We start from the raw sequence: 23,083 nt of genomic DNA on the forward strand, positions 1-23,083 counted from the left end.
CATTCCTCCTCCTAGATCACAGCAAGATAGTGCATGAACCACAGTTCAGATCCATAAACTAAAGAGCACAAGCATCTTTTTGTGGAAGTAATCCAAAATGCAACAAAGATAAGTACTTCCTATCACTGTTTACTTTAGATCCCCCAGCTGCTAATGCTTTTGAGCAGGCCTTGCACTTAGTTTCCATGGCCCAGCTGTACATCAGATGTGGAGAGCTTCAAACTTCATTTTAAGCTTATAATGAAAACGAACTGCATTTACATAGCACTATCAGAATGCAAATGAGTTATGTATCTTGTGCTGAACAAAATCATTACATCTCAGCAGATCTATTGATGCAATGATATGGTTCAAAAAGCCCCAGATCTTCTCTCTTCAGTATTATCTTTAAAATAAGGGTAATCAAACCACAGAAAAGTATGGTGTTCAAACAGCAAGAGATACGAAATCCACAAAAAGAATTTCAAAGTTTAGGTTTAAGCACTATCCAGAAGCCAGCAAATTAGGACTAGCTGACTGCAAGGTACACTCAGGCAATCTTTCATGTGAACTAACAAGTCAACATCTCTTATGGGTGTTAAACTGTGGTCAACATTCAAGCTTACATCTATTACTTTTCATGCCTACTAAAGCAGATTAACCATTAAAGCAAAAGCTTTAACTCCTAATTTCTTTAAAAAAAAACAAAACAAAACAAAAACCATGCCCATGTACCCCTCCCCCACTTCTTTACATACAAGTAAAATATTTACAATATTAGAAAAGAACAAACAGTTCAACAATTGGTTAGTACCTAACACTAATATTGCCAGTTGCAGCATAATTCAGCTAACAAACTTCATTAAATACCAAGTTTACTCCTGGCCACTTTAACAGTTTTTATCACAACAATGCATTGTTTAAAAGGAAACAAAGAAATCTGGTCATTTCAATCCATATGAACATATATTCTGACAAAAGCAAAGAGGAAAAAAGGTGACTATAATGATGCCACTTCTTACAAAAATACTACAGTAAATTTTCTCAATGTGTTTGTTAGGAAATGGTATATAAGTTTCTAGGTTGATAAAATTAATTTATACATAAAAGATCCTAGAAAATTCAACCCAATTTAAGCATCAACTGTACCAAAGATACAAATAACACTTTGTTGTGGTTTAACCCCAGTCAGCAGCCAAGCACCACACAGCCGCTCCCTCACTCCCCCCCACCCCGCTCCCAGTGGGATGGGGAGGAGAATTGGGAAAGAAGGTAGAACTCGTGGGTTGAGATAAGAACGGTTTAATAACTAAATTAAAATATAATACTAACAATAATAATAATGAAATATAATAATAGTAATGAAAACGAATATAACAAAAAAAAAAAAAGAGGAGGGGGGAAAAAGGAAAAAACCCAGTGATGCACAATGCAGTTGCTCACCACCCGCTGACCGATGCCAGAGCCGCGATCTGTCCCTCCCAGCCAACTCCCCCCAGTTTATATACTGGGCATGACGTTCCATGGTATGGAATACCCCTTTGGCTAGTTCAGGTCAGCTGCCCGGCTCTGCTCCCTCCCAGCTTCTTGCACACCTGCTTGCTGGCAGAGCATGGGAAACTGAAAAGTCCTTGGCTTAGGATAAGCGCTACTTGGCAACAACTAAAACATCAGTGTGTTATCAACATCATTCTCACACAATCCAAAACACAGCACTGTACCAGCTACTAAGAGAGTTAACTCTGTCCCAGCTGAAACCAGGACACACTTCAATAAGCCTCAACTGGAAGACAAAAACAAAAAGGGAAATAAACTTTATTTAGTATTATCCTATTATATAAGCATTGTATCTTGAGTTGTTTGAATATCATTCATCCAACTATTAAAAAACCCCACATCACATGATGTATGAAATCATAACTTTTTCTCCAAAGAAAAAGTTTAATTCTCCTTTGGCTTAAACCAAAGGATTTCAGAAAAATACTGCAAAACAACTTCATGAAATTTATAGACAAGCATCCCATTGTGCCTTTGACAGACTGACAGAACTGCAAACAAAAGGGAAATTTGGTCAAGTTCAATCCCAACTTTGTCCGAGTTTGACAGAGTTTGCTTCTTTACAAACAAAGCAATTAACAGCTTTCACATTAAGGATCACACAGATAAATAAGAAACCAGGAGACAGCTTCATAGGTCTATACTTCCTGTCCCTCCTTGCTGTTTCCTGCCACATAAAATACATTAAAAAAAAAAAACAAAACCAAAACCACAAAACCCAGCCAACCATCACCGAACTGCTTACAGATCAAGTTTAAAAGAGCAATGTATCCTTAATTTGCAAATGAACAATGATTAAGCCACCTTAAATGTCTTCCTGATTCATATGAAATTGTATTTTCACTTGCTGAGATGCAAGAGATATTTATAAGCCTTTGCAATGTGATATCAAACTAATCAGTTTAAAAATGTAACTTCTCTTCAAATGCATACACAGCATTTATGTTAAAAAAGATTTATAAGACTAGACAGCCCACTATTTGAACAGTGAGATCTCACATCACCCTATTTATGACAATACTAGCAGCAGAAGTAGTATCACTGTACAGCTGGGATCATAAGATTAGACAAGATAGCATGACTTCAAGCTCATTTGGCATGAAAAGTTCTTCAATCTCCAAAACAGTTTAAGGGCAGGGCTATACAAAATTCCTCATTCCAAGAATTAGTTAAAATTCACTGTACAGATTGAGATATTCCCACAGTAAGGTCCCAAAGTCATGCAGAAAAAGACAGACCCTAAAAAGAGCCCGTAAGTTCAACTGTTTGTTTTTTAAATTATGAACAAGTAGGTAAAGGAAATGCATTGACAACTTATAGTAAAGAAGTTTCAATCCTCTGCAATGTATGGAGCTGTACTTCATAACAAACTCCATACCTGATAGAAATGAGGGGAAAAAAAAGCTGCAAGACAACTCAGAAGAGAAAAATTTAAGAGGCAAAGAACTACCAAATTCACTGAGCAGGACAGAATAATATAGAGTTTGTTTTACTTAGATAGATTTCATAACAACTTCAGAAGAATCAGCAAGTCTGTCTCTACCATCTTCCAGTCAGGCAATGGAGACACCACCATTAGCTGAGGAATGGAACCACCTTTCTCTTCCTCCCACTGTTACATTTTGGCTTCTCTGATAATTTTTCAATCACCAAATTCTCATATAAAGTATCTCTGGTGATATTCTCCAAGTGAAAACGACCAGAGTTTAGAAAATTTTTCTAACAGTACCAAACTGAAGACACTGATACCAGAAAGCATTTTACTCTGTGAGCTATGGTTACCAGGATGAACTACACAATGCTATTACAGTGAAGTAATTTTTTAAGCAGCCTAAGGATCTGAGGAACTGTTACATAATTAAACTAAAAGCTTTCAACTGTACATGTCTGAGCACACATTTTTCATCACTTGACATTTTTTGGTCCACCCAAACACAGCAAAGGGAACACTGATCATTATAAACCTGCCACTTGTACATTCTGAAACTGCCAAATTCAGATCTTAGACCAGCAATAAAATACACCATTAATAAATCTAAACCAGCACCCTAACATCTAATTTTACAACTTCTGAATGTCCAAACTTTCAACAATTAAAAAAAAAAAAATCTACACAAAGGTTAAGATTGAACAAGTAAAGGAACAAGACATGAGGAAAACTGGCTGCAACAGAAAGAAGCATTTTCTATCTAATAATGAAAGTTTCAATATGCATAAACCCTTGAAAGAAATCTTATTAAATATATTTAACATTCGATTTCACAGACAAGATGAAACCATTTTTATTGAGACAAATTTGTTCGTGCTGGCATTTAAAATCTCATATAAAAACAAAAACAATGGAGTGAAAGTAAGAAGTTTTATGATTAACCTTCTGGAACTTCAGCATCAGTGTGATTGTACTTAACACCTTCTGTAAAACACTGCTCAAACCCCTTTTTTCTTTTAGCTAAGGCTTCAGAGTATTTTTGACAAGTTAATCAATATCCTCATAAATGAATGATATGCTGAATGAAATAATCGTACATAGCTAGCATGGACACATGCTGTGTATGCCATTAATTTACTTGTAAAAAAGTCAGAACTTTCTGTTCACCACTTTCCACTTCAAAACACTGACAACTCAATCTCTCTGCACTGCATTATGTTCTACTTCAAGTAACAGTTATAGTGCTGTTGGTCCTTGCTCTAGTGTTTTCTTCAGCTTTTGTTTTGGGGGTTTTGTTTTGGGTTTTTTGTGGGGTTTTTTTTTGTGGTCAGACCATTTATTTTCTAACCAGTTAAGCAGCCCACCATGCCAAGTAAGGGCATTCTTAATTACATCGTAGGATGTAAGCCATATGATGCCTTCACACATGTACTCCCCATCGGCAAGAATGGGAGCTCTCTCCATGAAGCCTGGCAACTAGGTTACGCCAGAAGGGTGTATCTTAGATCTTCATTCATTACCAAAGAGGCTGTTTGAAGAAAATCTAAAAATGATGCAGAAAGAAAAATTACTCAGCTCTTTCATTGTACTGACCAGTTTAGAAGACAAAATGATACTCAGTTGGCAATCTTTTACACTGCCACTCCAGTATCAATGCTTCCAATAAACACATGTGGAAACCTTTTTCCATACAGATCTTATGCAAAAAATACAGCCCTTTACTGCAAGCACGTACAAGAACTGTTCTGCACATGAGCATTTCATGTTCCTTTCTTCATATATCGGGAGAGGAACTGGCTTCTGACAAAATGGATCAGCTTGGTCTCTGTGCAGAACATAGTAACGATGGTTGCTGCAAAGCACAGAGCGCCCATGCTGATGTGAATCAGCCTTGCCATCCAACCCTTATCGCAGCAGCAGAATACCTACAAAAAAGGAAACAAGCAATTGCAGGAAAACTAGTCAGCACAAAGTAGATTTACCGTCTCAATAAAAAATAAGGCCCAACACCCCTCTTGACCATGCTAACACCACCATCAAGCCGAGCGCGGTTTTGCCACATGCACTGATCCTACAATAAATCATCTTTAGCAGTCACACCACTTGCTTTCTTAAGAAAATTCTTAAGCAAAAAATGAGCATTCAGTAGATACCTGGTAAACGTGGAAGTCATTATCTGGCATGCAGAACATATGTTAATCGAGATATTAGGAAAACTCTGCTGGTGCTATCACGCAAGTCTGCTACTTAGAGTAACGTATTAGGCTACTTTCTAGCAAAACCCCACAGGAAATCTCCCGTTCCAAAATATAGAGCTCTCCTTTCTAAGGCATAACGGATTTTCAATCTGCCAAATTTTTGTACATTGAAATGCTACCATCTCTGTAATAATTAGTCTGCACAATTACCATCCTGTAGTCTGAATAAATGTGATAGATGTGCTCTTGGCAATTTTCGTTTCTGTTCTTGTTTTGGTTGTTTTTCCTCTATCACTTTTTTATTACAGAATATTTAATAACAGTTTCTTTGTGCTACTGCAAAATTTCAATTATTAAGAACTAAGGACATGGATTTATCTACAGACAGCAGAAATGTGTTAAATTTTATTTTACTTGTCAGATACAGGTGGTAGAGATAACTTTGTATCAAAGATAAAATCTCTTAATATTATATCTTGCCTTGCCTGTAATGCAAGTCTTCCAGTCTATCCTCATAAGCCTTTTTTTGCTAATGGTAATTCTCTGCTTGTGGACACAAAAGTCATTTGACACTAACTTTCACAGGAAAAGCAAAATCTGAGAAAGATGCTTACCTCTGAGAAACCAGTGATTACTCCACTTATGATATAAACGAGTACCAAAAACGGTGAGGGAAGCAAGCCTGTCAAAGGTCTGTAAGCGCTTTCTTTGAAGTAATCATAGATATAGTGGATGCTGTGAGCTATTCGAATACCCATGTTAAAGCAGTTGGCAAGGATAAAGCCTATACTGCCATGCCAGTGGGTCAAGAAATAAGAGATGCACAGAAATGTGAAGGACAAGGCCAGCATAACAAAATTGTACCTAGGAAAAAAAAGAAACAACTTAACAATGTATACCGTTACAGTATTTATTTACTAACTTTATCTTTGAAGAAATAACACAATTTATTTTCTAAAATGAGAAAGAGAAATTCTCTTACCATCTTCTAATGGAAAAAGATAAATTTGAGAACCGCGATGTTAATAAAAAAATTCATTGAAAGAATGGAAAATACATCAAACAAATTAAACCAAGAACTACATTATGTGAAGGAAATTCTATTTCACTAATCAGCTGTATACTCATTTCAGAAAGTCAAGTTTAGTACCAATGATTAGTAATGTAAAAACTTGTGGAGTTTTTGCTATTTTACTTTAGGTATGTATTAAAGAAAAATAATGCTCAACAACAAGATGACACTTTATTTAGTTTCTGCTCCAAACAGTGGCTTTGAAAACAAGTTCACACTTTAAAGGGGTCATGAAAGCAGCCCTTGCTAAGTGTAAATGTACTACTTTGACTGTGGAAAGCAGACCTCATTGAAATTAATTTGGAAGGGCCTTGTAGGAGACAGCTGCTACATAAGCAAAAAAAACTTGATGTTATCACTGGGAAGGCAACCAGGCTTCAAAGCCAATAACCCAGGATGAACACAGAATCAAGAACTAATCCAGGCTGGAAGGGATCTCAGGAAGTCATCTAGTCCAACCTCCTCAAAGTAAAATTCAGACCCACAATTTACACCGTTCAGAAGTGTATCTGATATATAGTAACTGTACATGAAAAATTTTAAGTTGCAAAATTTTAATGAGTTCTAAGTGATAGCCTGTCTTAAAAACTGTAACTTCAAGCGCATATGTACAGAAAGCAAGACATCAGTTTTAAATTACTTTTCCGGTTAGTGATGTACCAAAAGCTAATTTAACAATCTTTTTCTTAATTTCTGACCTTTTTACCCAAACTTTTAAACATTTGCTAAAGCTTCTACATCTAAATCCACATGCAGACAGCTAAATAAGGAGTTGGGTTTCAGTGGGGCAGGATATTTTTATGCTGATTTCAAATGCACGATTCTCTTTATAAGGTCATTACAAATAAATTTTTAAGAAGATCAATGTTTATCAACAAATACAAGCATGTAAAAAACAAAAGTAGTGCATGTTTGCTTGCCCATCTCTTGCACCTGGCTCTGCAGACAAGGAACATAGTTCTTAACGAGACTGCAGAGAGAAATTTGCTCTTTGGAAAAAAAGCATTTCCAAGCACATATCCATGCAGAACAATTGTTCTGTTTACATACTGAACTCCAAGCAAACCATAAGCAGATTAACTACCGGAATATTCTGGGGACATTATTTCCTACCTGTCTACCTCTTCTTTGCACATCAAAGCAAACGTAAAACATTCTGTTACTCCATTGATAGCAAGAAACAGGACATATAACGAGTAACATCGGAGGAGATCTGGACCTAAAAACCACATTAGAATGATAAGTAGATTATTATTTCTTTTATAAAACCACATTGTTTTTACACTCACTGATACTAAGAGATAAAAGTCGTAATGTTATCACTAATAATGGAAACTTAAGTTCATTTGAACAAGTTTCCTGTCTAGATATCTTGACAAAAACACAAATAAACAAGACAAAATAAAAACAAAAATAAAACCCAAAACACCCAAGAACAGCAGTTATTATAGTAACAGAAAAGATATCCATCAAAAAAAAGTATTTTATTGAAGGGAATTTCCTAATTAAAAATTAACATTTGTCATAACCCAAATCTTCTACTGTACAGAAATTTGTGGAAATTAATCCAGTAGTCATTATGAGGTACTAAAAGCAATAAAATGTGTATTTTGAACACAACAGTAAGAAAAACAGAAAGGCTGTTCAATACATTCAAAATTGTGCTAGATAAAAAAAACATAAGATTTTTATGGGTCAGAGAATTTATACATGACTTCAAAATTCTCCATTCAGACCTTAATCTTTTTCTTGTCCTTTAGAAATTATAACACTGGGAAAAAAATCCCATGCTTTTTAACAGGTTAGTGTGCATCCCTGAATATTCCTTCTTGATGGCAGCAATGTAGTTCGTATTACCAAGTCTCCTCCTGTTTCAGTTCTAAAGAACAACTGCCCACTGAGCAGTAAATACACTGCAGACGTGGGGCAGAGCTGAAGACTTTCTTTTCAAGTACGCATAAAAACATTAGACTAGAGAGCACTCAGGAAAAAAAAAATATCCAAATGAATATATCCACGAATATCTGGTCAAATAAGTCAGTACGCATGCTCAACATTTCATTTTCACACATTATCATTAGGTAAAAAAATAAAATTACTTGTGAGTCACTTGACTTGCATCCATATTCCTAAACATAGTGCTTTTCAGTCAACTAAGCATGTCTAAAAGATTAGGCCCAGACACCCATTCTTGAAGAGAAAGAGGGACAGAAAACATTTTCTTCATAAAAAGAGCTGGCTGCCAGGGTCCAGAACGACAATTTTTCACAACCACACCATTTGCTTTCAAAATTAGAAACAAATCTGATAGAACCAGCAGCAAGACGACTCAAAACAACATGCAGAAGTTATTAACATTTTTTCTTGGTTACGCAGACACAGGGTTTTCCTTAAAATCACTATACAAATCAAACACCAGCTTCCAAATAACATGCAAGGGTCTAAAGCAAAAATATCTAAACGCTTAACATTTAAAAACAGAAAAGTGTCCACGGAGCTAGAATATATCAAGTGATCTTAACACTGAATAAGGTAATTGCAATTTATTTTAATACCCAATAAGCAATATTCCAAGGTTATGGTTTGAAGGTGCAGAACTCTGACAGGTGCAACTGTCTTCAACACAATATACTGTCGCACGCCTTTATCTTCCCTGTAACTTTCTCTTAATTATAATAGATGTGAAATGGAAATGCAAGCTAGAACTCTCCCACAATGGCACACGGGCAAAATTTCCAGACAGAAATGCAACAAAAAAGCTCCTCTGAGGAGCTGCTAGATCTTCACCCAAGATAGATCAGCTAGGAACCAAGTCATTACACAGGGCTCAGCTACAGAAGGCAGGCTGTTTTTTCTAGCAGGAGCTACTGTAGGTCAACTGACAAACCACTGAAAGAATTCAAGAAAACTCCAGGCTACAATTTGTGTGTTTATGTTTCAAGAAGGAATTAAATGAACCTCTACTTTCTCTCCTGAAAAACCAAGGTGACCTACAAATTCCTTGACTGCTTCTATGGACAGATTTGTAAAACTTACCCCTCAATATGTACAACTATAGCAAGATTGTTACCATTATATGGTTTAGCACTATAAAAAAAAAGTATTACTGTTTCTATGCTAAAACTATGGATTCTTTGGTTCCAATTCGTTATATGGGGTTGGGGGGGGGGGGGGTGCCTTGTTGTTGTTATTTTAAACAGCTGGAGTTCGAAATTTTACATCACAAGAGTTGTCAAACAATCCTTTAAAATGTTCTTTTCCAACAGTGTGAAATTGCAGGAAGGTAGAGCCCCAAACCTGATCATACTTATTTAGAGCTCCTCAGTATATTTTAGTTTAAGGTGCCTACATATAAAGATGCTACTACAAAGGCCTAAGTTCTGGATTCAGCCAAGCTAAGTCACTGATTTCAATAGGATTTTTACAGAAAAAAAATTCTGCTGATTTACGCAAGAACTCATAATAGCTGCAGTTTCTCTTTTTAAAGAATGGCTTCTTTGCTATCTCTGTAAATCTTTACCTGTTCCAGAACTGAGCATTGAGCCTCCATAAATATCCAGAGCCAGCCGAGAATAGGCATAGCCAAAAACCGTGATGGTAAGGCCAATCAGAAGCACAAGTTTCAACAGCAATTCCAATACATTTGCAGCCATAGCAACATCATCCTGGACAAAAAAAAAAAAAAAAAAAAAAAAAGTATTCAATTACATGAATCAATCAATATAAGTTATTTTCACGCAGAAAAGCTACTTGACAGAAAAAAATCAGTTTGCACAGTGTAAAAAGGTGTGAAACTTATCCTTTGTTATTGAATTATCCATACGTATAGTCTTACCTTCCAACAATTTTTATATATTATTCCATTCTATGTTTTACTCATTACAAATTCTACACAAATATTAGCCATGAACATGTCTGTTCAAGGAAATGTGCAAACAGCACTTGTACCTGTTTAACAGTTAGTAAATGGCAAAGAAGAGCACTGCACCTGCCCAAGGCCAGAGTTTGAGTCAGTGGGAGGGTCAGATTTTTATTGCTGCATGGGACTACAGGATCTGCCACACCAGAACAAGCAACTTGTCAGTTCCACTACCTCATTACAAGAAGCACTCTTGTAATTCTTGTAATGTAATGTAATTTCACTACATACAGTGAAAACTCGTAACCATTTTGCCAGTTATATATATCAGGTACACTATATATAAAATATACATGCATTTACACTTTTCTTAGCCCACCAATGACCTGAAGCGTAGGATTTGTTTAACTGCGTGCTATGCTGCAAGTAGCAGGATTACTGCAAAAAGCTGTCATAGTATCAGGCAAAAGCCCAGGCTGATCTTCATGACCAATCAAGAATTTCTTACCTAGAGCACGCATGAATATTACTCTGTGGGACAAAGCTCTTGTTTGTTTCACTATTGATACTCCACATACAATTCAAAAGCTCAAGAAAAAAAACAATTCTCTTCTTCCCAAAACTGCACTCTTTGGAAACATTATCGTGTAATACTTAACAGCTACTTATATTTTCCAGTCAAATATTTTCAGACAGCATTTTTTTGACAGAAATAGCATGCTTTCATGATTTAAATAATTGCCGAAGTATATCCAGAAATATATGGTACACCAGGGTTTACATCGCACTGTTTGGAGCAGATGATTTTAAGTTCAGTTATAATACAAGGCAGTGTTATGCCACTGAATATCTTAATTTCTATTTCATTAGCATTTTACCTATTTTCTTTTCAGTCCAGCCTCACTCGACATTTTTGTTCTCCACTTCAACTTTTCAATTTTAACAGCCTTTATACTCAAATTTAAAACAGTTCTGTCAGTCACACTTCTGTGATGCAACTTATCTGTAACAAAAATCAAGCATTTGACATGTAATTAATCCAAAATAAACATACCTGCTTCTGATCCTTTACATTCTTCCCTCTTTCCAACAGTTTAGCAAAAAAGACATAAAAACTCTCCTCAATAGGCAAAAAGATAAACCTGGCCACCAGTGAACCAAGATTATTCACGATATCATATACACCTTTAAAAAAAAATAAATAAAAAAAATAGCAGCAACCTGTAATTTTTTTAGACACATTTTAATTCCAAGTCTTTAACAATGACATGAATTCTAATTTAACATTTCCACCGAACAAAGAGAAAACAAGTGGAATTTAGTGCCACATTAAAGCAGTGTTCCCTAAAAATTCTGACAGTCACAGCAACCACAGCTCAAAATTACAAGGCTTGCTCATAGATGGCAAAGCTAGGACAGAAACATCAACTACAGAGATGTGAATCTAGTAACAGCACCAAGCCACATTTAAAATTCTTACTGTAGAGGAATTTAAAAGATCCTGATGAATGTCACTGAATGAGAACAGCAATGTAAGGATTTACTGATACAGGAGAAGAGAAAGATATCTATTTTTAGTGTGAGGTTCTTCTTTCTTTCTTTTTACTTTCACTGAAGCGGAAGAGCAATCCTATATTACATCTTACCAGCACTTCCACCCTCACAAGCTACTGCTCCAAACCTGCTAAGACATCTAGGTGTGTATATATATATATATACACACATACACATACACACACACAGTACAGTCACTGAGAGCATACAAAGTCAGGAATATGGGTGCTTTACATATTCACAGTGAAATAATGGTTCTGGCTGATTTCATAGGACTTGGAACCAATGTTTCTCAACATTTTGAGAGCACAGGCATTTTTGTATCTCATTGGTCTTTTAAAGATCCTTCAAGTAAGAGGCAGCTCAATTGTTCCACAGGGGAGGAGGATCAGAAGCAGTCGCAGTTACTGATGGCAAGCACATATACTCAGTATTTATGGGGGAACATACTGCTGCCAGCAATTAAAAGTAATTCAAACTGTCCAAGAAACTTCTAACAGTGGGCCAACAATTACAGCCTATTTTCCTTCTCCAAACCATAAAGACGCAAGGTACTGGCAACTCAGTTCGCTGAATGGCTACTGCCATACATTACTCTCTAACCACATTGAATTCTTTTACAGAACATAATTCAGTTTTGAGATGCAATGGTATAAACAATTATGTTCCTGCTGTAACAGCTAACAGATTCAAAAGGAAGACAGAAAACAGCAGGAAAACAGAACTACAAAAACTGAAGACAGACAGCTATAACACATCAGATACTAATGAAGTTTTTTTTTTTTTTTTAAAAAGAGAAACAAGATACATGGTATCACATATCCAATTGGAAAGGTTTTTTTCCAAAGAAAAAATAAAATTAAAATGCAGGATCTTAAATTAAATTCTCTTCTATCTCTATATCAATCATTCTCTGAAATCTATCTCAAAGTCAAAGGCTTTGAAATCTTCTCAGATTTTCAAGTTATCTTCAAATACTTCAAGTCATTTTCAGAACCACCTGAGGAGCAGTGGCCAAGAAAACTGTGTCACCACTCCACAATACCATCACACTTACCCTGATCTCCAAAATTTAACACGTTCAAAAAAGTCATCACATATCGTTCACCTGTAAGTTCAAAATAAAGAACTTAAGAACAAGTCCCTAAATCTTCCCAGTACTTGTTCAGGCACTTCCAACATTAAGTATTCAAGAGACAAAGTCAAACGGGAGAGCACCTAGTTCAGAATACCCTAAAAACTTAATTCAGGTTGGTAACATCTGCTGGCAACAATCTCTGAAAGTCGCACGCCTACACCGCCCTCAGCTTTCTCAAGCTTTAAGTCAATTTTGTAAATAGTATTCACTAGGTCTTCTCCATCACAACTATATGTCAAGCCTCACCTTCTGTCAAAATCTGTTTCAAGAAGGATTGTTTGAAGAAACTCCAAGTTAACCGTGCTTCCTTCCAGTTAACAAAGGTCTGCAAGAAAAGAAGTACTGACACGTAATAAACATGACCGTATTTTCTATTTCTATTCTGTAGTTTCAAAGCCAGCACAATACTCTAGGCTAGCTCTAACCGTACTGATGAGGAAAACCCACAATGTCATAGCTACTAACAACTAATATAAAATATTGCTAAATTCAAGCACCAATATCACTCTGATCTGGTGAAGACTTTTTCCCTTGCTGAAAATTACTGTACCCAATACAGTACAGATAAAGTACCCGAACAAGCTTTCTACAGAAAATACTATTCAAAGTTAGAGACTGGAAAAAAAACCCATGCTGTTTAGCATGCCAATATAACTTTCACCTTCACTGTAGATATAAATTGTTTACTGCTCTTCAAACTGTCCCTACATGTCTTGCAACCAACAACCACCTTTATCTTTTCAATCTGCAAATCTTTTTCAAAATGTCTTCCTCACCGTGTCTTTTCATTTCTTCCTTGCCTCATTTGCTTTTGAGAGGACATCAGAGATATTTGAGTATCTGTAGGATACTGTGTACCGCCACATTTATTTTGTGGAAAAGTCAGTACCAAAATTCATGGTAAAATAGTTCTGTTTTCTTTCCTGCCTCAGATCCAGTGATACCTGGTCATTCCCTTGCACACTGTAGATGTTCTACCTCCAGTTAATGGTTTGTGCAAAGATACTAAAAGATAAGTCAGCAACAAGCCCATAACAAAGAAGTCAAGCTTCTTAACGTTTTTCTGACAAGGATTTAATTGACACAAACCACAAACAGAATTTGTATGTAATTTTTTTTAATCAGTCATATCTTCTACACTGCAGAGATATCCTCAAAAATCACTCAATTAACTCCACTATCTCAAACTAATTTTCAAAGCTCTCAAGAAAAACTTAAAATCAAGAAATGAACTGTGCAACCTACCTCATCTTCCATCAAGTTAGGTAAGAGAGCTTTCATTCTAGCAACTGGAAATGACTTCTTTGTTGCTTCAGGAGACCCCAAAAACATCACAAAATAAATTACATAGCACATTACCAGAACACTGACATATAAAAGCTGTAAAGATAGGGAAGGAGAGAAGAAAAACAACCAGTGATATAAAATAAACTTACAAATGCAGAATTACATGCTAGAGTTCCAAATTCAGTGATAACAAAATGTAGTAAGTAGTCCTTATTCCTGTCAAATTTTAAATGAGGTAAAGACTTTAACCCCCCAAGAATGCTGTTACTTTTTTTTTTTTTAATCTGGAGGTTATCACAGCCCTTTGCCAACTTTTATACTCTATTCAGCATTTTTAGAATGATTATTTAAAGTCTAATTATAAAGCAATTATTCACTCAGCCAAAAAACAAGCTGACAGAGTAGCTACCGTCTACATCTCTTTCTTTCTTTTTTTGATCAGTTATAAGCTACCTATTACTGCCACTGCAAAAACGGAACAAAAAAGTAACCAAATGTCCACACCTGAGGTGGATCACATTTTCATTTCTAGGTAAACTGATATTGCACAGGCGACAACCCTATTTTTCAGGTGCCAATATATCCACTCTTCATTGTAGTAAAGAAAAAGTTTTAATCCAAGTATGTTACACATGATTAACACCTTCTGACAAGGTGATATAGGTTGGTGGTACAGGCTGATAAAATTACACGTGACTATAATCTTCTACACAGTAGAATCCAAAGTCTAACATTAATACTGAAGCCAGGTGGTGAACACAGTCTTCAAGCATTAGAATGTATAACTGATTAAGAAGAGTTAACATAAAACTTATACAGAATAACATAACCTTATTTGCAAAATGTGCCTTCACAGACAGAACAAAGTGCTTTCTTGTACATCCATTAAACGGCTCAGGCTCAAAGTGCCACATCAATAACGAGTATCAGGAAAATACTAAATACAAGTCCTAAATCTTAAACCTCCCAGGAGCATTTTCTCTCACCTCTTCAAAGTTATTTAGCAGGCTAAATGTCAAAGGCAGCAGCAGCAAATAAAAATTCAGATGAATCAAGAATTTATAGAAAAAGAGTACACAGGAAACTTACCTGAGCCAAGGAAAAAATGCAGAGGCCCCACTGAGGATAAAGGACTACTAAAATAACCGTCAAAATGCATTTTGACACTACTGAAAGGCTTTCAGCAATTACCTTTAAGAAAGAAAATAGAGAAGGTTTATTTTCTGCCAACTTAACGACACACACACACTTAAAATACATTAGTTTCACACACAGAATTTATGTAGGAATACAAGACTTTCAAAGTCAGTGTGACTTTATCACAGAGTTTCTTTCTGCTGAGCTGGCCATCTTAGATTGTAATTTCTCTGTAAATTTTCTATTCTTGCATTTCAGAATTCCTCTATTGCACTTTCCCAGTCCTTTGTATGGGATGGAAGGGAGAAAATTTTGCTTGAGACAATCACGTTCTCCATTGTTGCATTTCACAATTTCATACCAACAATCAATCAAAATGCAAAACTGTGGAAGCTGTGTGCCTCTCCCTCCAATTAAAACTCATGATTAAGTATTTAATGTCACTAAGGTGATAATTTCTAAATAAACAAACTTTCTTGCTTTAACAGGTACAAATTCATATCTATGTTACAACTATGTCATGCAGTACTAAACAGTACACACAGTTTTGTGGTTTTTTTATATGCTTGAATATACAGAGATCTAGTTCAGGAATCTGTTCTTTTCAATAGAGAAATATAATTCCCCACACATGCATACACCCCATGTACTTTACTAACCTTAAGTCTCACAAACAAATGAGCTTGTGCTAAAACCCAGAACGGTTCTCCCAGAAGCTCGATAATTGCAGAAAGACCAAATGCCACTACACCAGCCTGATAATGAGGAATCACAGAAGGATCAGGTACTTCAAGCAAGTGTAGCCAGACTAAGCCCAAGAACACAGACCAAAAAACACCAAGAGGGACTCTAAAAAGGTAACAAAAACAATCAATAGGAATGTTACTTAAGCAGGAAAACCAGAAAATTAGATTAAAATTTCACATATTGCCATAATAATTAAAAAAACCCAAAACCCTGAGGGATTAATTTCTATTGTTACAATACTAACAATACTTTTTTTGTAATGAACATTTTTAAGGTATTCTTTTGCAAGACATGGAAAACATTTTTCTGACTTGTCTATTTTCTACTCAAGAACCTACCATAAGGTCAACTATCTGCGTTTCTTGTTCTCTAGGACCAAATGATTCTGATCCCATATCAGCCTGCAGAATACTGCAGACCCCTTATTGCTGCAATTTTTATACTGTGTGTGCTTACCAGGGGTTTGGCAGACAAGCTTTATTGGATCTTGCTGTAACAGATAAAGATGCCACCACTCCAACTGCTAGTCTTACTTCTCCAAAATCACTGGTTCTCCAGAGAGAGACAGTAGAGTGAGCAGAAGAAAATGCATGCCTGCACCTCAGGTATGCCAGTTCACAATGCTCTACTGTAGCTCAGAGCCACTTTGATTATTGGCTGTAGCTAAAAAGCCAAGCTAGGCACAGGAGTGCAGACATGTATTACCTTCTGTTGACACTGCTTCAGGAACACGAAGCTTCTGGCAGAGCGCAGAAAATTTTACATCATTGCAGGAGGATCTATTTGACCCTCCCATTATCAGATCCCTAAGGTATTTGACATCAAGCTCCTAAGACATATTTCAGATCCTTCAAGAATGTTAATCTTCATTTTAAGTTATGCTTCTCTACAAGGAAAAATTTAAAAAGAAAAAGGTGCACACAGTCGTTGTTAACTTTATCATTCAATGCCCACTTGAAAGGCTGTCAAATAGCAGAAAACTGATTGTAATACAGCGAAAAAAACCCAATCTAATACATTTAAAATATTAGTATTAAACCTATCCCTGAAAGGGACAATCCCTCTTCTTTACACCTGGATGCAGATGACCACGCATAACCCCCATTCCTGGGCCAGATCTAATTAATAGCTACGCAGTTCCAGGGAAGTCAGTAGGGTGCCCCAATGGAAGACTACTGTTTTGTCATGCAGGGGTAGTTTTCCACCATATCAGACAGGTAAACTTACTTCCCAAGCCACCTAATTGTGGCTGCACAACTGCTAGATCTGACAGAGGGGAATTAGCCGAGAGATGTATCCAGGAACCAGAAGGGAGAAACAAGTCATAAAATACACTTATCTGCAATATGCTATTACATTCTCTGGCTGCAGTGTCACATAGACTTTAAGCTACCCACTTGCTGCTATAAACAGCACTGCAGTTGAAAGTAGTAGCCCTACTTACTCCCTGTTGCTCAATTCCAACTCTTTCTTTCACCTTTTCACATCTCTCCTACCCAATGCAAACATTTATGTTGCCATGCCATTAAACTGCATCAGGGCTCAAGACTTCAAAAAAAAAAAACTAGTTTGAGGGAAGAAAGTAAAAAAAAAAAAAGGTATCTAAAGCAGCTTCACAAATGCACATCAAGTAATAAAAGAGCAAGACTGAGCATGCAGAGAAAGAAAAAATAAAGGACTACGTATTTGTGCAACAGGCTTTCCTTTAACAGCTACAACATAAATGAAACTCCAGAGTGACAGAACAAATGGCTCCTGATAACACCTTTGGCAATGCACTTTCCCATGTGCTCCAAAAAGAGATCAAATCCATAAATGCTAAAGCAACAGACTTGACCAGCTTCCTCCATCAGTCCCGAAACATGACTGAGGTTACTAAACACTCAATGCTGAAATAATTACCTCAGTAAATAAATACTTGCTCTCATTTTGTGAGCTCTCAGACAAGAATGAGAAATAAATTCTAAAGAAGTAAATTTTTAAAGGTATCTTACATCAGCCACAATAGATTAATTGTTTTGGTCCAGTTTCGCTTTGTACTTCCGCTCAAACAAGCTCTGCGAAATGCCTCCCTGGCTAGGAAGACAACTGTTGAATACAGTAGAGTTAGCCTAAAGGAGGTGAGGAAAAAAAAAGGAGAGAAAATTATTTCTTTACATACTACTACTGAAATCCTTCACACAGTAGCATGACTGACAGTTTTTACACAGGACTGCCAGACAGACAAATCTACCAGGTATGCAAAGAAAACATGGTGATATGAGGTAAATTATCACCCTCTCCTAAAAAAGGAGAGAAAGTAATTACATGCAATTATTCAAATAGCAAAAATACTTTAAGCATGCTATAAACCAAAAACGCAGTTGTAAAATTTATCATATAGCAACAGCACGTAATACACAATTGTATCTAGCTTTTCCTCAGCAAGCTGATGGTTTAACATGGAAAACAGGCCAGCAGTACCAGGCCAAAAAAGAACTCGGGACACATTAAACGATCAAACACTGTAAAACACCTAGCAGTAAATTAAACAGCGTTATGCAAAGCATTATTAGCGACACACCCTAGAGACCCCGAGATCCTGCACCAAACACAAAGACTTTCAAAAAGCCCCATCACGCCGGGAGACCTGTTCCTAGGGAAGCCTCACGTATGTCAGGCTTCAGGCGAACAGCGCGGTCGGGATGTGGGACACGGGCTTCCAGCCCGGGTGCTCTTCCTCCTCCTCCTCCTCACCTCACGTTGACCACGCCGATCAGCTCTCTGGAGAGGTAGCGCAGAGTGAACGCGTTCAGCCCGAAGGTGACCACCCGGAACAGCACCTGTGAAGGAAGCCGCACGGGAAACACCTGCGGGCCGAGCGGGGCTGAGGCGGCTCCCGCCAGGCACCGCGGAGAAGGAGGAGGAGGAAGAGGAGGAGGAGGGGGGAAGCGGCCCAAGGCGGCCCCGCACCTGCAGCAGAGCACTAGAGGAGGCCAGCCGGGTGGTCTGGCTGAGCACGTCCTGCGAGGCCATCAGCTCCCCGCCCTGCCCCGCCAGCAGGAAATGGCGCCGCCGCCGTCGCGCCGCGATCTCGTCAGCGCGGCCGGGACCGCCCCGGCCTCCGGGCGGAAAACGGGCACGGGGCACGGAACCCGCTGGGAGCGGGACGCAACGTTCTGCTCATCCAGCTGTTCTTAACGTTACAGGATAAACGTGTCCGCTTTAGTAATGTTTTTGACGTAAACGGTTAACTTACAAAATAAGTGGGCACTCCAGTCTGCTCACATGCTAAAACTTTCAGCGCCAGCTTTCTGCTTTGCAAGCAGGTATTCCACTAAAACAAGTCCCAAAAACTGCACACTGGCTTGTGGGAAGAGATACCATACTAAACAGCATTTTCTGACAAGCACTATTTTCCAGAGATTTCTGAAAAATCTCCATGCAAGTTCCACCAATTCCTTTCTAAACTGAGGGCAAACCCACCAGTCTTTCCTGACTTAAGGAGAAAGACAACCAAAACTGAGGTAAAACACCCTCAGCTGCAGGAAGAAAGATCTTCATTCTGTGTTTTAAAAAAAAAAAAAACAAAAAACCAAAACAAAACCAAAGCCAAAACCAAACCAACACAAAACACCACCACCTTCAAATAGCAAAGACACAACTTAATTGTAACAGACTTGAATTTAATAATACACTGACTTGAAGTCTTCCAAACAGGTAAGACTTTAGACTCAGTGTAAATCAGCACAGTAGTTTCAGACTATTTCAGATTATTATTTAAGCAGCAAAATATAAAAAGATTGTATCTTTCTATGTTACAGAACATTCCCTTCAAAAGCATGGCACTTCTGGCTCAGAAGTCATATTTTTCTTAGTAATGCTACAGTTGAACTAAAACTTTTCATGTCTAACAGCAGCTGTGAAAAAGAGCGGGGGGGGAAGTATCTGAGCCCTACTTGATTTCAATTTCTTAATGACAGAATATGAACAGCAACAGTTCAAATCAGGATCTTAAGAGAAGCTAGAAAACCAACCAAAATTCTTCAAGCTCATGCAAAGAAGCCGTCTCTCCATCAATTTTGTCTTCTGCATGAAACCCCCTCCTCCTCTGAGGCATTACACCCACCACTTCATTCCTTCCGTGTTCAGAGTAAAATTTTTCAGATTTTTTTCCCTTTGGTCATTTTTCCTGATAACATTATTTAAGTAATCTGGAAGTGATGTATAGATGTGGATGTACATAGCAGAGGAGTATATCCTACGAATTCTTTTAAGTGTGATACTAATATTGGGAACACCTAACTTGTAAAAACCTAACAAAAAGAGATTATTGTCCCATTGTAAAGATGGGAAGATGGGGACAAAGAGAAGAAAATAATCTGTGTTGGGTAATTGCAGAGACAGGAAGAGATCTCAGAGATTTTGGGTTATAGGAGGGTATTCTAGCTTGAGGGGAGGAAACATTGCCGCCTCCCCTCTCCCTTAGGTGGTTTTCCAGTTCTCAAATGGAAAAGGCAATTAAAAATGTTGTCCTAACTCAGGCTCTGGGCTTTTCTTAGTGGCAGTAATGGTGACAGCAGAAATCAAAAGACTTCTAGTATTTTATGGCTTGTGCTGATGTCAATAGGGGTAGCTGAACTGTAGGGACTAAAACCCATCACAAATTAGTAGCTATGCTGCACAGGGAAACAAAAATGCAGTTGAGGAGCATAAAGCATGCACCATCTACCAACACTCCAGTAAGGATTCATGTTATTCTCTCTATATATACACAAACATTTTCATGACAAAAGTAGGGAACTTCAAGGAATAAAACAGGAGAAATCAGTGTGCTAACCGGAGGCCATAGTCCAACCTTTTCAGGCGTCTGCCATGGGCAACAGTAAGTGACAACTACTGCTGTTTTGTTGGACAGTTTGGCTTGTCACCTCAAAGCTGAAACAGAAACAGCTGCAAAGCCTGGGGAGGTGGAAAAAGAAGAGAAACAACTGTAACTTCAACTGTTTTTAATAGGAACCAGCTTTGCCACTTACAGCCTTTCGGCATTAATGCATCTAAGCCACTAGATGGCAAACGGCCTTTGAGGCAGCCAGCAGCAAGACACACTGGTCAGTCCCCTCAGCACATGCTTGAGGTTAGACTGAAAGTGAGTATTTTTACTCCAGTAGCATCTTTCAGATTCTACTGCAGGTTATGTCAGAACAATAGTTAGAATAGGCCAACTCATAATAGTAATGTGGCACAACACAAGTCAAAATCAGAGTAAGAGCAGTATTTCAAACTTACAAATTGACCTATCAGCTAATTTAATTTTATTCACAACTGTGTGAGAGCAGGCTTAACAACTGAGTTGACAGACAATGCTTATTTTTAGTAACATAATTTGAGAATAGGTATAACTTAAAGGAGGACCAAGTTACTGAACTGGCATGCAGTGTCAAGAAAGCTTCACAAGAATATGCAGTCAAAACAATTGTTCTCCAATTACCACAGCAGGCAATGCCCACTTCAATCATTCCTGCATCCTCTCACCACAACATGTACCCCTTTTGGTTGTCCTGAGGCAACTGTTTGTGGGAGCATACTCTAAAATAGTTCACTTTCCTTAACAGCAAAGGAGGCAAGGTAAACTAACTACTACAAAGGTCTTTACTTCCAGAGTTAGGCTGCATCTGGAACTAAACTAGGCTGGATGTTCCTCCAGCACAGAACACACACTCCTTGGCTCGGGACAATGGGATAAATCGTTGTTATTATTACAGGTATGCGGAACCTCTACAGCAGAGAGAACCTCTTCTGTCTACTCCAAAACTGAACTAGTCCAAAAAGATCAGACAGTTGTATATACAGACCTTAGAATGAGTTGGGACTGTTCCTTCAGGCTTTCAAAGTGAAGAATCTTCATGTTTCAGTAGCTCAGTAGCTGTGTTCCACTTGAGATAACTGCATTTCATTACCCCATTAATAAGGTATTTCAAGATGAAAGGTGGACTTCGACATCAAATCACAACCTTTATGTAAATTGATAGTAGTCCAGGAAATTTAAAACCTGTTAAGAGCAATTAGAGACCTTCCATAGTATCACCTCCCTCAGAGGGGAAATCCTCTTCAGCTAAAATATTATAGCTAATTTCCTTCGGGACAAAAACTCCCAAATTAATGACAAAGTGAGACTGGGAAGCAGGAATCTTATTAAATCAGCAGTGAGACCTTGAAACAAGCCTGATCTGTTGCGACTTCTCATCTGTTCTAAGAGAAAGATCTCACTGCAGAACCAAAATCAAATCCAGTATAAAGGATCAATAGCAAATTTGCATTTTATTAACCCAAATAAATACTGCACTTTATAGTTAGCAATATATTTTAATATCTTCATTTTATTTGTGGGTTTCCTTTCCCTTAAAGGTCCCTTGAAGAATCAAGTTAGAAAACCAACTGTGCTATGAAATCCTAGGCAAAGTTCTCTGCTGCTGCCTGATACCTCCTAGAATAGTGCATGACATAACACAAAATGACAGACTAGGCTGTGAGCTAAAGACTGTCGATTTCTGCAGCTGCTGAAAAAGCTTTTAGCTTTGCAATCAGGACTGATTTTAGAAACAAGCAAAACAAATACTCAAAAACCCCGGTGCTGGCTGAGCAACCTTCCCCCTCAACAGCATCCTGTCCAGTTGATGCAGTGCACAGAGACAAGCAAGATCCCCAACACCCACAGGGAGTAGCCAAATGCTGCTGCTGCTCGTGCACCCAGCCCTGCTCTGTGCCTCTGCAGCTGGACAGAGAGGCTCTGAGGGCAGGAGGCCTTCCCAATGGCATGTATTGCATTAAAAGATGGATACGCACTCTTCTTCCCATCGCTCTGGCCTGCAGCATGATTCTTTCTCATGGCTGGACATGTGGATTCTAGTAAAGGAGACGAGTGGGTACAGAACTGGAGCTGTACAGTACTGGCTCTGCAGAGCTCACTTATCACAATACCCCAAGCTTTGATGCTTAACAGAACTGCTCTGCCTCTGCTGCAAGTCCACACTTTGCTATTTCATTAACGAGGACAAAATACTTTATTCCTGGGGTGGCAAAAGATTATTTTCCCTATAGAGCTCAAAAGCCTTGTGCCAACACAGGACAAATTATGTTGTCTGGT

General features: G+C 37.8%; 1 protein-coding gene across 2 annotated transcripts; it reads right to left on the reverse strand.

Moving 5' to 3' along the window:
- Positions 1–3,793: 3,793 nt before the first annotated feature.
- On the reverse strand, positions 3,794–18,972 carry RFT1 (RFT1 homolog). 2 transcript variants are annotated; one of them, XM_050904857.1, is made up of 14 exons: positions 18,910–18,972; positions 18,694–18,779; positions 17,952–18,068; positions 15,870–16,059; positions 15,163–15,264; positions 14,032–14,166; positions 13,033–13,111; positions 12,706–12,756; positions 11,149–11,279; positions 9,756–9,900; positions 7,349–7,454; positions 5,778–6,027; positions 4,701–4,890; positions 3,794–4,508 (listed from the first exon to the last, which is right to left on the reverse strand). In XM_050904857.1, the coding sequence occupies exons 1-13, from the start codon at positions 18,970–18,972 to the stop codon at positions 4,726–4,728; spliced, it is 1,620 nt and encodes a 539-aa protein (XP_050760814.1). In that variant the 3' UTR covers positions 3,794–4,508; positions 4,701–4,725. The 2 variants fall into 2 exon arrangements, with proteins under 2 accessions (XP_050760814.1, XP_050760813.1); XM_050904856.1 differs by having other exon boundaries at positions 3,794–4,890.
- Positions 18,973–23,083: the final 4,111 nt, after the last annotated feature.

This window comes from Gymnogyps californianus, chromosome 13, assembly GCF_018139145.2.
Source record: "Gymnogyps californianus isolate 813 chromosome 13, ASM1813914v2, whole genome shotgun sequence".
Lineage (NCBI taxonomy): Eukaryota > Metazoa > Chordata > Aves > Accipitriformes > Cathartidae > Gymnogyps > Gymnogyps californianus.